Here is a 12,842-nt window from a genome sequence, read left to right as displayed (position 1 = left end):
ATGAGAACGAATGAGTGTGCTCATCCAACAAAAATCTCATCATTGTGAGTTCACTAAGGAGCAGGAGGAAAAATAACAGCAAAAACAGAACATAGAATTATACCTGTGTTGTTTGTTGCATTATCCTTTGTTCCCCACATATTTATACAATGAGAGCAGAAACATTAATCCTGATAATATATTATCCCCCCAGTGCTCAGTGGTTTTCTTTTAAATAATATTTTTATTTCTTTTGAAAAAAACAAAAAAACAAAAATCAACTGCTGGCAAATTTCTGCACAACAGGACTGCACCTTACACAAATAAAAAACCTAAATGCTGATTGGTTGCTGTACAGTAGCTAGGGTAAAGTTGTGGTAAGGTTTCAAGACTGCAGTTTCAAATAAGCACACACACATCACAACCAGGTCAGATCATTCATCCTCAAATTGTCCTTATGCTCTAAGTTGTGCTTCGTTGTTCCTGTAAGGCTGTTATTCTCAACCCTTCAAGCTTGTGGCCCCTTAAATTACAACAGTACCAGCTTTATCTTTTTTCTCTTTGCTATTATTCAATCCTACAAAAATACAAAACAAATTGTGCAAGTCAGTATTTACGATCTCAGGTCACTCGTAAGAGTGTACATTTGTGACAAAACAGGTACATTGCAATTTTCTGGCAATTTTGTCTTATTTAGAAATTTTAAAAAAGAGCCCTAAAACACCCAAAAACAATGTTCGGTTTCAGCTTACAAAAAGTGACAGGGTGCATCACTCATTCTGCTTTTGTGGAGGCTGAATCATTGTTTCTCTGATGTCGAAGGCATCTATGAGCTCCTGGGAAAGAATAAGAATAGAAATTAGGAGCAAAGACAAAAAAAACACAATTTTTTTTTATAGTAGGCTTGTATTGTTGCTTGAATGTGTTCAGGCCAAAAATAGCTAACCTTCCACATCTTTGGGCTCAAAGAGATGATGCACTGTTTACACGAACCTCCAGCTTCCACTTCGCCCTCCTCTACAGGCACTGAGACACAAAAACACACAACACTGGTAAACTAATTCACCTAAACATGTGTCCTTTGTTATTCCCCAGTCAGAATAATCCCACAAAATATTATATCTTCTCACCTATACAAGGCAACTTGGCACTATCCAAATACGTCCGTGCCAAACCATCCTGAAACACAGAACAACACTGTCACACCTGCTAGCAGTCACTAGAGGGCAGACAAGTTCAACTGAAGCAAATTTCTGTGCAGGCAGCTCACCCTGATTAGAAAAGACGTGTGGAAAATGTTCTCTACTGTCCGGGAAAACGAGTTGGGGTCAATGACAAACTCATAAAACGATATTGGGGATGTCGCTGTGGGAGAAACAGAGACCTGTGAGCAGATAAAAATAGCACAATGTTGAAATGTTAATGTCCGTGAGGTCGACTTTAAACTCACGGTCATCTTGGTAGTAACTCTTCAGGCATCCCAGGATCCTTTCCACCTCTTTCTCTGTCGCCTCTTGGTCAGAGTCTTCCATTTTCTTAAGCTGACAGACGACATTAAGGTAACGCAGTAAGCATCTGGGACATCAAAACCCTCTCAATGCAAACATATGAAAACATTGTCCAAAATAATAAAAAGGAATAACGGCATCCTAAGGAAATGTGTGCCTTTGGAAAAGATAATTGACCAAGTTGGACACTCTGCTGGGTGATGGGAGGTTGCTACATTTATATTTAAAGGTATCTTTTTACTCACTACTTTACTCACACTCATAACTGCTTGTACATTCACATGCATGTAGAAGACTAGAGCCATGAAGAGTGACTTTAGCTACCTGAGTAGGCATTATCCTTTTGGCTTCCTTGCTGGGTGCCTTTTTTTGCCGTTCTATCCTTTGCTTTGGAGGAGGCGGCTCTGCATGGAACGAACCCATCCTGACGAAAAGAACCACAGGAGTGAAAAAGTCAGACAACTAAAATACTGCTGAGGGTCGTAATAAACCAGTGAAAATGCAATAATTAACCTGAACTTAACAATAACAGTAATAATGAATAATTTAAGGCATTTAAGTCCCAGCTAGCATTAGAAAACATGCTGAGGCAATCACATGTAGTGGAAGGAGGGCGCTGTCCTGAAGCAGCACTCTGCTCTCCTCGCCACTCTGTGCCAGGCATCCTGGGGCAGGTAGCCATCAGCTGCACCTCCGTTCTCCTGCTCATCATTCCCATCTTCCAGTCGGTTGAGACCCATCAAGGACAGCTGTGGAGAAGCAGAGAGATGCCCGCATGACCATTGCTATGTGTGCTGCCTGGCTACTCACATTACAAACATGCTGACCTTCTACATTGTATATGAATACATATGTAAATGATCATATACTACTTTTATGTACTTTTACACAAACCTTTTTGGAATCGGGGTCGTACATGAACACACCATAACAAACAACTACATTTTGCGTATGCAGTTATAATGTGCATGCACAATACACTCACTCACCAGGTGCTCAGCATAAGTAGTGGGATCAAAGGCAGTGCCCTCAGCAACTAGTTCTGTGGCTTTCTCCTTTCCCAGGTCTGCGGTCACAACAATGAGGTGGAAATCCAGAGCTGCTTCTCTCGTCTGCCGGACTGCCGAGGGACACAGTGAAATCAAACTGATCAGACTATGGGGGGCTGTGCAATGACTGTGATGTGTGATTCAGGTATAAACTGTTTCGCTGGAAACAACAAAAACAGTGGTCAGTTAACTTAACCTGCATGTCTTTAGACAGGAGACCCAGGTGTCGCACAATCAGGTACTGGGAGAACATGCACACTCCTGCTGCTCCCCCTCCCATGCATATTCATTTCAATGGAGCTAGCATGAAGAATTTGCTCTTATTGAGAGAATATATTTGCTCTGGAGTGCATCACCATGGCTCACCTACACAATTTCAGTTTATTGATTGCCTGCCCATGCCTCTTTACAGGCACAGTCACAGGACCAAAGCCCAAATTCAGCATTTCTGTGGATGTATCACACCCACCATCTTTAAAAAGTCTGTCTGCCTCGTCCAAAACGTCTTTGAGTTTGTTGTTGGTGGGACTCAGCATGTCTTCTCTGTTCTCTGCAAACACAAAGACATAACAGTCAAGGCTTGTCAACAAATAAACAACAACAACAACAACAACAACAGCAGCACTGCTACCACCCCTGTGCCACCAAATCCTGAGACCCGTCAGATTATGTGACAGGGTTGGAGTCCGGGAGTCATAGACAGAGTTTGGGTCACGGAAATTAGTGCAACACCCCTACATGTCTGTCCGTCTCACTCACGTTGCACTGAGCTGATGAGGTCTCTGTACTTGCACCGTATTTCTTTCCTGAGCCCGGACTCCTCGTTGTCGTCCTGCAGGTCAGCAGGGTCGAAGGCGCAGCCACCGTCGTCCCCGTCGTTTTGTCGCTTGTTTTCTTTCCCTCCGCCGGCGGAGCCATTCTGCCGAGGAGCTTCTTCATCACTGACCCTGGCTCTCTTCATCCTCAGTCGGCAAGTGAAAGAGCTGCGTGTTAAGAGGGAAAAACGTTGACGCAAAACAGGTCCAACATGAGCGAAATATGTTTCCGTTTGTGAATGTTAAAGCTAACTAGCGACCTTCTGGCGGCAGGTCTTGAGGAAGGAGTGCAGACGATGTGACTGAGTCGCGTTGTCTAGATTTAAACGTTATTTTGAACCTAACCCACCCAAACAAGTTAATAAAAAGACCAAAGTTGAAAAACGTTGCGTCATATAAGACAAAAGTCGATACACGCAATGGGAATAATGTCATAGAATCGGCCTACCAGAGGCTTGCTAAATGCAACCTAACCATAGCTATCCTTAGCTACTGAAAAACGATAACTGCTTAAAGCTAGCGTAGTCTTTTCAGTTGGACTAAATCCCAGCGAGCTACGCTACTGTGAGTAGGCTCACACACGGTTAGTTAAACGTCCTAAAGCAGATAAAATACTGTTTAAAAACAGACAGATCCTGTTTGACTACAAACAAACCAGAAGCAAACTTCAACCAATGTGGTATAACACCCCCCCAAACACCGCCCCTGTTCAAACGGGAAGTAAGCGCGCCCCCGAGACGCTGTGCTCGTACCACAGCAGGACTATGGAGGGCGCGAAGGCCCAAAACTAACCTTTTTTGTTGTATTTAAGTACTCTTTCCAGTTACTTGTACCAGAGCATTTCCTTTTTCTACTTGTCCACTACATTTCAGAGGCAAATATTGTACTTTTAACTCCACTACGTTTAAAACTGAAGTTTCTTTGCAGAGTCAGAATAATACTACAAAGTATAATAAACAATTGCATTTCAATGTAATATCATAGAGAAAATGATCCCCAGGGTGAAATTCACAAGCTCCCCAACAGTATACATAGTAAAACATGAAAGTAATGTATTTATTAATTAATCAATAATTGTATTTCAGTAATATAATATAGATGATTCTTAAATTGGCAATTCTGTATGATGAGTTCTTTTACGTTTTGTACTGTAAATATACTTTGGAGGCTGATACTTTTCTACTTTTCTAAGCATATGTATACTGCAATAGTGTTGCTTTTACTTAAGTGATCGATCTGAGTACTTCATCGACCACTGATTTACATTATGTGTATGTAATAATATTTCTCTAGGGCTTCTATGGTCCAAATCACATGCTAATGTTAAAACATGCACATAAACATGCACAACAGCAACTGCTCAATTGAAACAAATGCAGAAGTTTGCTTAATAACCTCCTGAGACCCAGAAGAAAAAAATGTTAATGAAATTGATATATTTTTTTAATTTTTAATTAAAACTCAGTGTTTAGAGCTGCCCGTTGCCTCACGACACGCGTTACTTCCGCATTCCGAGTATCGCAACTCTCTTTTTCAACGGCGTTGGGCGGCAGTCAAATCCGTCAGCAACGCGATGCTCATCCCAGTGTAACCGGAAGATGGCGCGCTAACAATGAATGCGCTTCAGTGAGGAGCTGCCACAAAAGAGCCGCTCTTTAATTTTCAATTTGTTGTTTTATTGTCATGGCAACCAGAAGCTCCCTTCCTGTCACTTCCAGCTGTCCAACAACAGCTGTTCCTCAGAGCGCCGCAAGTTTAAAGCGGTTAGTGTTATTTCTGACATTTCTCTTTTGTTTATCGTGGGAAAACATATTTTCTTTAAGGTATAATGCTTCACGTGTTGTTCTGCGATGATTTAGCTAATTGCATCAAAACTGTAAGTTACAAGGCTTAAAACATTAGACTAATGAAAATTACTCAACTTTTCCCTTTTAGTGGGGTCTTTCATATATTATTTATTCTATTACACATAGCCTATAATACTTATTTCAGCCTGGCGATGATGATAGTGACTTTTATTATTATCATTATACTTGCCTTTTATACAAGCAGAAATAGGTCAATTCCTTTATTTAACGTGTTCACACATTTCTATAAATAAAGCTGTGTTTAAATGATAAGAGGGAACATTTCAAGCCTCCATGTCCGCTTCTGTCTTCTGTTACAGCTGAGGTATACAGACAGTGAGACGCAATTGGCCGCCGCTTGTCTGGAAAGCCGCCGCTAATCCCTCCATGACCTCTCCGCGTGTTGGAAAGCAGAGAGACTGCAGGAGCACGAGAGCAGGAGCACTTTCTGAACACCTGCAATCTGCATCCAGGTAATTCACCTGTTGTTTCACCATGGGGGAGCTGAGGTCCACCTCTCCCCGGCCTCGTTTGGACCTGAACAACTTTGACTCGGCCGCAGCAGAGAGGAGCCGCTACGTTTTAACGAGCCCGCGCTCCCTGCAGTCATGTGCACGACTCGGCATCAAACCTGTTGAACTTCTGATCAAATCGCTAAACGAGCTGATTGCCGAGCAGAACGACGTGTCCGTCGAGGCGGCGAGGGTCATGCATGAATCCTACGAAAAGGAGAGAATGAAGCTTTTGCAAATGTGCCGGGAGGAGCGGGAGAGGATTATCCAGGCGGCTGGGGACAGGTGGCCAGGCAGTGATAGTAAGGTCTCAGGCCTGGAAGTGGCGCAAGAGACCAAACTGAAAGATCACTCAAGGGACAGACAGACAACGGGGTCCATCCCATATGCAGATCTGTGCCTTAAAGGGAAATCTGTGAGTAGGTCGTCCTGCTCAGCTGCTGGCAACAGACACCCCCACAGGAGCACAGTCTGCAGCTTCAGCCTGGGAGACCTCAGACACTCACCAGGGACTGAGATGACACTGGAGAGGCTCACCAAGGACATCAAAAAGGAAATGTGTGTCACAGTGTCTGAGCGAGACCGCAAGATAGCAGCACTCATGCTGGTGAAGCACCAAGAGGAGCAGGCTTCCCTGAAGCTCAGTCAGCAAGAGGAGCTGGAGCGACAGGAGGCCCGCAGGCAGGAGGAGGCCCAGCGGGCTCAGGCGGAGAAAAAGAGAAGGAAGAAACTGAAGCAGACTATGCAATGCTGGCACGAGGAGCTGGAGGCCCGCAGGAGGCTGCGGGAGCGAAGGGAAGAAGAGAAAGCGGGACAACTTGAGCAGGAGGTGCTGCTGCGGGAAGACAAATGGAGGAGGCTGAAAGAGGAGGTGGAGGCACAGCGCAGAGAAAAGATAGAGGTTGCACAGAGAGAGGCAGAGGAGCGCAAATGCTGCCAGGAGAGGCTGCTGAGAGACAATGAGGAGGTGGAGAGAAGAAGGCGAGAGAGGGAGAGACAGGTAGGAGTGGAGCGGGAGCAGAAGGCCAGGAGGAGCAAAGTGTCACAGGAGAAGACGAAGAGGAAGAGGCTGGAGGAGGGCAACCGTAGGGAGCTTCTACGACACATCCTGCTGAAACAGCAGGTGGAGCAGCGGGTGAAGGAAGAGGAGGCACAGATGAGGAGCACACTTGAGAAGAAGCTGCGACACTCCTGCGAGAAACATAGCCAGGCTGTAGATGCTCGGCTCAGGGAGCTGCAGGAGCGGGCGGCCCGGGAAGAGGAGCAGATTCAGAGAGCGCGGCTGAGGGCCGAGCTGCAGAGCGTCCAGCATCTCACACACAAACAGATCCTGGTCCAGCTGAGCCAGTGGCGCATGGAGAGAGCGGCCCAGCGCGCCTCGGCCCGCCACGAGACCAGAGCTCAGCAGACGCACGAGCACAACAAACACCGGCAGATCTGCCACCAGAGGCTCAGGGAGAGGATGCAGAGAGAGGAGGAGGCAGCGAGGAGGGTCAGAGAGAGCTGCATCTTCATGAAGGAGTGGAGGAGGGAGAGGCTGCGGAGACAGCGGGAGCAGATACAGGAGGAGGCGCACAGGCTGGCTCGGGCCTCCTTTCACATGAGGGAGAGAGTGAGGCAGCAGACGCACAGACGAACCTTTGATCAGATGGCTCTGGAGGCTCAGCTGACTGCCTCCATGAGCCGCATGAAACTATGAAAGAAACATTAAACATCAGCACCTCCTCTCACAGGCTAAAGTTCAGGCATTAATGAACTCAGAACTGCAGTAATATAACTAAATTCAGTTTAAAATCAATGGAGGGTGAATGTCGGGGCCCAGAGCTGCACAGGGGCCCTGGAACTTGCCACGGGCCATCATCGTGTCAAAGCCGTCACAGTTTCATTTGATATGATGAGAGAGTCCCTGAGGTTGTGCCATAATTTTCCATTTTATGAGTTTCCAATGACATACAGACAAAATACATTAATATAAAATTTTAAAAAAAAAGGCCAAATTGGAGAAAGATCTGATAGAGACTTAATTTTGCATAGCAAACATGTTTTTGTTGTTTTTTTAGGACTTCAACTAACAATTATTGTCATTGTCCATAAAGCTGTTGATTATTTTCTCAATTAATCGATTAGTTGTTGGGTCTGCAAATGTCAGAAAATCAAATATCAGTGTTTCCCAACGCCGAGGATGACATCCTCAAATGTTGTTTTGTCCACAATGGAATCAGAAGAATTTGGACCTTTTTTCCTTAAAAAAATTGTTCAAACCAATTAATTGATTATCAAAATTGTTGGCGATTGATTTGATAGTTGACAATCAATTGATGTTGTAGCTCTATTTTTTCTGTCTTTTGCATCATTTAAATCATCTTGCAAACCCTGTGATTTATCTCAGGGCCCCTATGTCAGGACCTGACGCTTTACGGTATAAGCAAAGCTGTCATTATAGTAACAAAAACACCTCTGCTCTGTGAGCCACAGCACGCCATTGTTTCTTTTATGACACATGCATGGAACCAGGCAGTTTGTACTGAGTGATCCAACATGACACAATGTAGTAAATAGTGAATGTAGTACTACACCCCCACAGTTGTTGGATGTAAGGGGTGGAGGATCAGCCTGTGGGAAGTTGAGCAGTACTAGTGCAGGTTGCAGACCAGAGAGTGAAGGGTTAAATTGTGGTTCGTAGCCATTGTGGCGCTTGAAGGCTGACATCAGTGTTTTTAATTTGATATGAGAGAGGAGGAGGGCAGATAAGAGAGGAATTGTGGGACAATTTAGGGAGGTTGAAGATGAACGGAGCTACAGCGCTCTGGATGAGGCCAGACTGATGAAATCTGGTAAATGTAAAATATGAACATAAAAAAAGAATAGAAACATAACAGCAGTTACTGATCCTGCACCTAAGAAACACTCTGTTGCCATTCGTGGTGTGATGATGTATAGCATAGGCATTCCTTTATAATCAGATTGTTATTTAAATTGTGTTTTGTATATTACATTATTTCTTTGATTTTATAACTTTATGGTATTTGCAGGTTTTCTTAATTAATAAATCATGCCAAGTGTGACATCACCGGTGTTGTTTACTTGGCACATCTACGTCCAGCCCTCTGGGAAAAATGATAAAAGGCAGGTGCAACGTGACACTTTAGGCGTTAAAAATAAAATGCATTACCATCAGATTGCTTACCTTTGCATCAAAACGTGTTGTGTGAGGACTAAAAAGAGCATGACGTTAAGTAGTGAAATAAACTATCATGTGTTTTTATTTAATGTAAACTTCTGCATAAGCTAAAGGAGGAACTGAAACTGCAGGAGTCATTGAAAAACAAATGACCGTGGTTCTGGGCATAAAGTCAGTGAATCATCTGTGATATCTCCAGTTATGTACAGTACCTACTGTCAGCCACCTGTTTCTCTATGACTCAAACATCATTTAACAGGCACAAAAAGCGACAGCTGTACTATTCAACAAATTATACAACTGCTCAAAAGTGCCTGGACCTGTTTTCAAGCTCCCGACGAACACACAGCCCAAAGAGAAATTATTTAAAAATGTACAACGTACAAGCCCGATTCCAAAAAAGCAAACAAACTGTGTTTACCGACATCGGTTTTAGGAAGTGTAGTAACGTGTTCCAAACAGGTGTTTTTGGAGCGTTTCACAACTTTTCCCAGTCTTTTGTTGCTTCTGTCCCAATTTTTTTAAAAACGTGTTGCTGCATCACATTCAGAATAAGCAGATATTTACAAAAATCAATGAAGTTGATGAGGTAAAACATTAAATATATTGTCTTTGTACTGTTTTAAATTGAGGACATGTCAAAAAGGATTAGCAAGTTAACACATTCTGTTTATTTATTTCTTTACACAGCGTCCCAGTTTTTTGGAATCAGAGTTGTAGATCTATTGTTGGGGTAACAGACGGTATAAGGTTATGTGGTTGTTTCTTTAAATCTATCCAGTTTCAGCTAATTATGCCCTTTTTGTCAGTCTTGGAATGGGAACCCAATCCACCAAGACAATGTGTTAGCTATCAGATTCTCCCCGGAGAGCTCGTACAAACAATAGCTGGACCAGGGTAAACCTGTTTCTGTGGCTCGTTTTGTCAACCCATGTAGTTCACAGTGTGCACACTGTTAGAGCACACTGAACTGACATTTCTGTCTCAGTCGTCCTGCAGCCCAAGAGCCAGCACCATCGGGAGCCCGACCCCGAGGATGAGGGTGAGGCTCTCCAGGAGCCCCAGATGTCGCTGCTGGTGGGCCCCTGCTCCAGTGTGCTGCTGGGGGTCAGAGGGGGGTTGGCCCGTCCTGCTGCTGCTGATCTCAGGGAGGACGTGCACCGTGGCCACATAGAGGAAAGTCCCGGCCGAGAAGAGCATTCCCACACCTGTCGCGCTGAGCTGGCTCTGAGAGGAGCTGCCAGACTGCGGACACAAACACATCACATCAAATTCTGCTGAGGCACCAGCTGAGACTGTATAATCACTGCGTCTGCTTTGAGACAGACGCAAGATGGGTGACGCGCTTTCTCACCGCATGCAGTATGAAGTATGTGGTGATGGCAACTATAGGCGCTGCAGCCGAAAAGGCCAGCAAATGTCCCTGAATGTACTTCTTTTCAAGGCCTGCATGCATCAGAAAGGAGACCAGACCAAAGGCTGCAGGCGCCTATAGGAGATAAGAAGATCGGTCATCATCAGCTCTATTACATCATGTTTGTGATCAGTGCTGCCACACATTTCACTCTCAGGGAACCTCACCTTGTGTAGGATCACAGCAAAAAATACTATCACTTGGACTGTCGCTTGCCCCGTGGCCACAGCTGCACCCAGAGCAAATCCATCGGCTACATGTGCAGACAAAAGTCTTATTAATGGTCACATTAATCTACTCCCTCAATGCATGTTTGTGCCTTTTCTTCACACAATCACATCAAGTGTCAAATTTTGCCAAAGTCTGATCCGAACTGAGCTAAAGGCTGTGCTACAGACTCAAGAGGCAGCCATTTAAAAGATAAAGGACTGAAACAGTGAAGGAATCACATGCTGAGTCACATGAGGAAGTGAACTTCAGTGCCTTGGGGATTTTCCAGGCTTGTGCTCTGGTGCTCTATGAACCCTGGGCAAACACGGGTCAATAGAAACGAACAGTGAATGTTACCTGCAGCATGAATAAGGAGCCCCAAAGTGGCTGTGATGCCGACAGTGTTCGTTTGGTCTGAAATGAGACATTGCAGTGTTGATAAATAAAAAGGTGAGCGCGGAGGTGACATTCAGCAAAATGAAGCTGGTGTGAGAGTTCTGCCAACTTGCCACGCTTGGAAAAGTAACTTCCGATCTGGTCCACCACGAACATGAGGGTGAACCCGAGAGTTAAAGCCACCCCGATGAAGAACCGAGGCGGAGGGCCCCTCTCTGTGGAGGTTGCATTTTTGTCACTGGCGTTCAGGTTGGCCGGCACATCAGAGGATGAGGATGCTGCGGGGAGAAGATGAAGAACGGCTTTTGATCAAATCCACACAAAAGACAACAAGGCGGAGCGGCACACATTTAGACCGCTGCACCTGCTTTCATCCCCATATGCTTCATCTCAGGGGGTTACAATCAAACGCAGGCGTGGTGGGTGGGGATGAAAAGGGTCATGGGTTGGCAAGGAAACCAAGGAAATGGGGTGAAGCGGAAGGCCGTGAGTCCAGCTGATCTTTGTGTTTGTACACCGCGCTCACCTCTCCATGACTCTTCCAGTAAGTCCACTCCCTCAGGGATGACGATGGCCAGTGCTGTCCCACACAGGAGTCCGGCCCCCAGGATGGACACAAACTGCAGGCTTTTCTGAGGAACAGCACATGATCTCAGCTGATCTGTGGGATTCCTGCCCCAAACCGATTTACCTGACAGATAAAACAACTGGAGCGATCCCTCATACTCCCAGGCCAGCGTAAGCAAATAGTGCTGCGGTAAGGCTGGTTCCCACAGACAGAAACAACATTATCCACTAGTGTAAATCACTGTGATGCAGTCAAGTGTATGTGGGGGGCAAACTGCAGATTAAAATGAAGTTTTGACGCCACTTTTTGCAGCAACGTGACTGAAGATCCGCCAATAATAAAAGATCAAATGAACTAAAAGAGAGCTCTTACCTCAGAGAGTCTGAACAACAGTGGGATGAATCCAAGTAAAAAACAGCCCACAAACATCGCAACAGATATTAAAGTGATAGTCAACCCTCCGTCCATGGCGGTGGCTCTCCTCTCCCAGGAGGTGACCGGCTTCGCTACATGCTGGCTCCCGCTGGGCGCTGACAGGCGGCTCTCGTGGTGTCGCTGGGGCGCGTTTGTTAACACATAATTGCCATCCTGCCTTTCCACGTCGCGCCTCGGTCTCTCGGCTGCTTCGCACCACAGCAGCACTTCCCTCCCGAGCAGCAGCACCCAGCGTCGGCCGCTGAGAACTGCACCCCCCCGCCCCCGTCAACCCCCGGCCCTCCAATCATCTGCCGCCATTCTTCCAGCTGCAGAGGTGTCTTCTCTCACGGCATGTGTCACGCATGCTTGTGGTTCCCAACCTCGGGGTCGGGACCCCTGAAAGAGGTCGCAAGGTAAATCCGAGGACGCAGGACAGAAACTAGAGGAAAATACACTTTCTGCTTTGGTTTTCAAACTTTTACCTTTCTTTCTAATGACTTATTCGATTGTTTTACCGCTTCAGGCCTAAAAATAAAATACAGAAAAACAGGTTGCATCGTTCACAACCAGTGGACAAAGCGACCAGAAACAAAGTAGACATTAGGTGTGTGTGTCAAATTCACACACACTCTAAGTATACCCCAGCATGGATACCAATTATAGTTGACTTTTGAGTGTGCTGCTTCTAGAGATTATTCTCCCATAATGCAATGCACAGAGGCAGTGGAAGTACTGCTAACAGCTGCAAAAAAATGTGGGTGGTGGTGAGACAAAGGCAAAAAAGTGCTAAATCTAAAAGATGTCTCTTTGTGATCTTTCTGAAACAGTTCACCTTGACAAGTGGTACATGGTATCTAACTGGAATTAGTATGGAGCATTAGTATACAAGTCAAAAGTGAGTCAAACTGACTCAGTAATGTCCATTACACGGCGACATCTATGAAGG

The 12,842-nt window shown here is 45.3% G+C and overlaps 3 protein-coding genes across 4 annotated transcripts; 1 reads left to right on the top strand and 2 right to left on the bottom strand.

Moving 5' to 3' along the window:
* Window positions 1-209: 209 nt before the first annotated feature.
* On the bottom strand, window positions 210-4,051 carry nsmce4a (NSE4 homolog A, SMC5-SMC6 complex component). 2 transcript variants are annotated; one of them, XM_041947843.1, is made up of 11 exons: window positions 3,612-4,051; window positions 3,296-3,519; window positions 3,006-3,086; window positions 2,477-2,607; window positions 2,085-2,236; window positions 1,812-1,911; window positions 1,430-1,520; window positions 1,250-1,344; window positions 1,110-1,158; window positions 926-1,005; window positions 210-815 (listed from the first exon to the last, which is right to left on the bottom strand). In XM_041947843.1, exons 2-11 carry the CDS (start codon window positions 3,495-3,497, stop codon window positions 750-752), a joined length of 1,047 nt encoding a protein of 348 aa, XP_041803777.1. In that variant the 5' UTR covers window positions 3,498-3,519; window positions 3,612-4,051; the 3' UTR covers window positions 210-749. The 2 variants fall into 2 exon arrangements, with proteins under 2 accessions (XP_041803777.1, XP_041803778.1); XM_041947844.1 differs by having other exon boundaries at window positions 3,296-4,051.
* Window positions 4,052-5,693: 1,642 nt separating this feature from the next.
* LOC121614363 (coiled-coil domain-containing protein 177) lies at window positions 5,694-7,409 on the top strand. Its single transcript, XM_041948194.1, has one exon. It carries the CDS (start codon window positions 5,694-5,696, stop codon window positions 7,407-7,409), a length of 1,716 nt encoding a protein of 571 aa, XP_041804128.1.
* A 2,092-nt stretch (window positions 7,410-9,501) lies between these two features.
* Window positions 9,502-12,077, bottom strand: LOC121614080 (zinc transporter ZIP9). Its single transcript, XM_041947854.1, has 7 exons — window positions 11,852-12,077; window positions 11,438-11,543; window positions 11,025-11,189; window positions 10,873-10,929; window positions 10,473-10,558; window positions 10,246-10,380; window positions 9,502-10,136 (listed from the first exon to the last, which is right to left on the bottom strand). The coding sequence occupies exons 1-7, from the start codon at window positions 11,945-11,947 to the stop codon at window positions 9,876-9,878; spliced, it is 906 nt and encodes a 301-aa protein (XP_041803788.1). The 5' UTR covers window positions 11,948-12,077; the 3' UTR covers window positions 9,502-9,875.
* Between the last annotated feature and the right edge of the window lie 765 nt (window positions 12,078-12,842).

The sequence above is a fragment of the Chelmon rostratus genome, chromosome 11 (assembly GCF_017976325.1).
Source record: "Chelmon rostratus isolate fCheRos1 chromosome 11, fCheRos1.pri, whole genome shotgun sequence".
Lineage (NCBI taxonomy): Eukaryota > Metazoa > Chordata > Actinopteri > Chaetodontiformes > Chaetodontidae > Chelmon > Chelmon rostratus.
Note: the sequence above shows the minus strand (reverse complement) of the source record. Positions and strands in the feature narration are given on the sequence as shown.

What these genes read in the sequence shown, in the direction of transcription:
- LOC121614363 (XM_041948194.1), top strand. Translation starts at nt 5,694, where the DNA reads ATGGGGGAGCTGAGGTCCACCTCTCCCCGGCCTCGTTTGGACCTGAAC.
- LOC121614080 (XM_041947854.1), bottom strand. Translation starts at nt 11,947, where the DNA reads ATGGACGGAGGGTTGACTATCACTTTAATATCTGTTGCGATGTTTGTG. An exon ending in AAGTTACTTTTCCAAGCGTG is followed by an intron (nt 10,930 to 11,024) that starts GCAAGTTGGCAG and finishes GTCTCATTTCAG; the next exon opens with ACCAAACGAACACTGTCGGC. An exon ending in GCTCCTTATTCATGCTGCAG is followed by an intron (nt 10,559 to 10,872) that starts GTAACATTCACT and finishes CTGCACATGTAG; the next exon opens with CCGATGGATTTGCTCTGGGT.
- nsmce4a (XM_041947844.1), bottom strand. Translation starts at nt 3,497, where the DNA reads ATGAAGAGAGCCAGGGTCAGTGATGAAGAAGCTCCTCGGCAGAATGGC. An exon ending in CTACTTATGCTGAGCACCTG is followed by an intron (nt 2,237 to 2,476) that starts GTGAGTGAGTGT and finishes GCTTCTCCACAG; the next exon opens with CTGTCCTTGATGGGTCTCAA. An exon ending in AAAGGATAATGCCTACTCAG is followed by an intron (nt 1,521 to 1,811) that starts GTAGCTAAAGTC and finishes GTCGTCTGTCAG; the next exon opens with CTTAAGAAAATGGAAGACTC.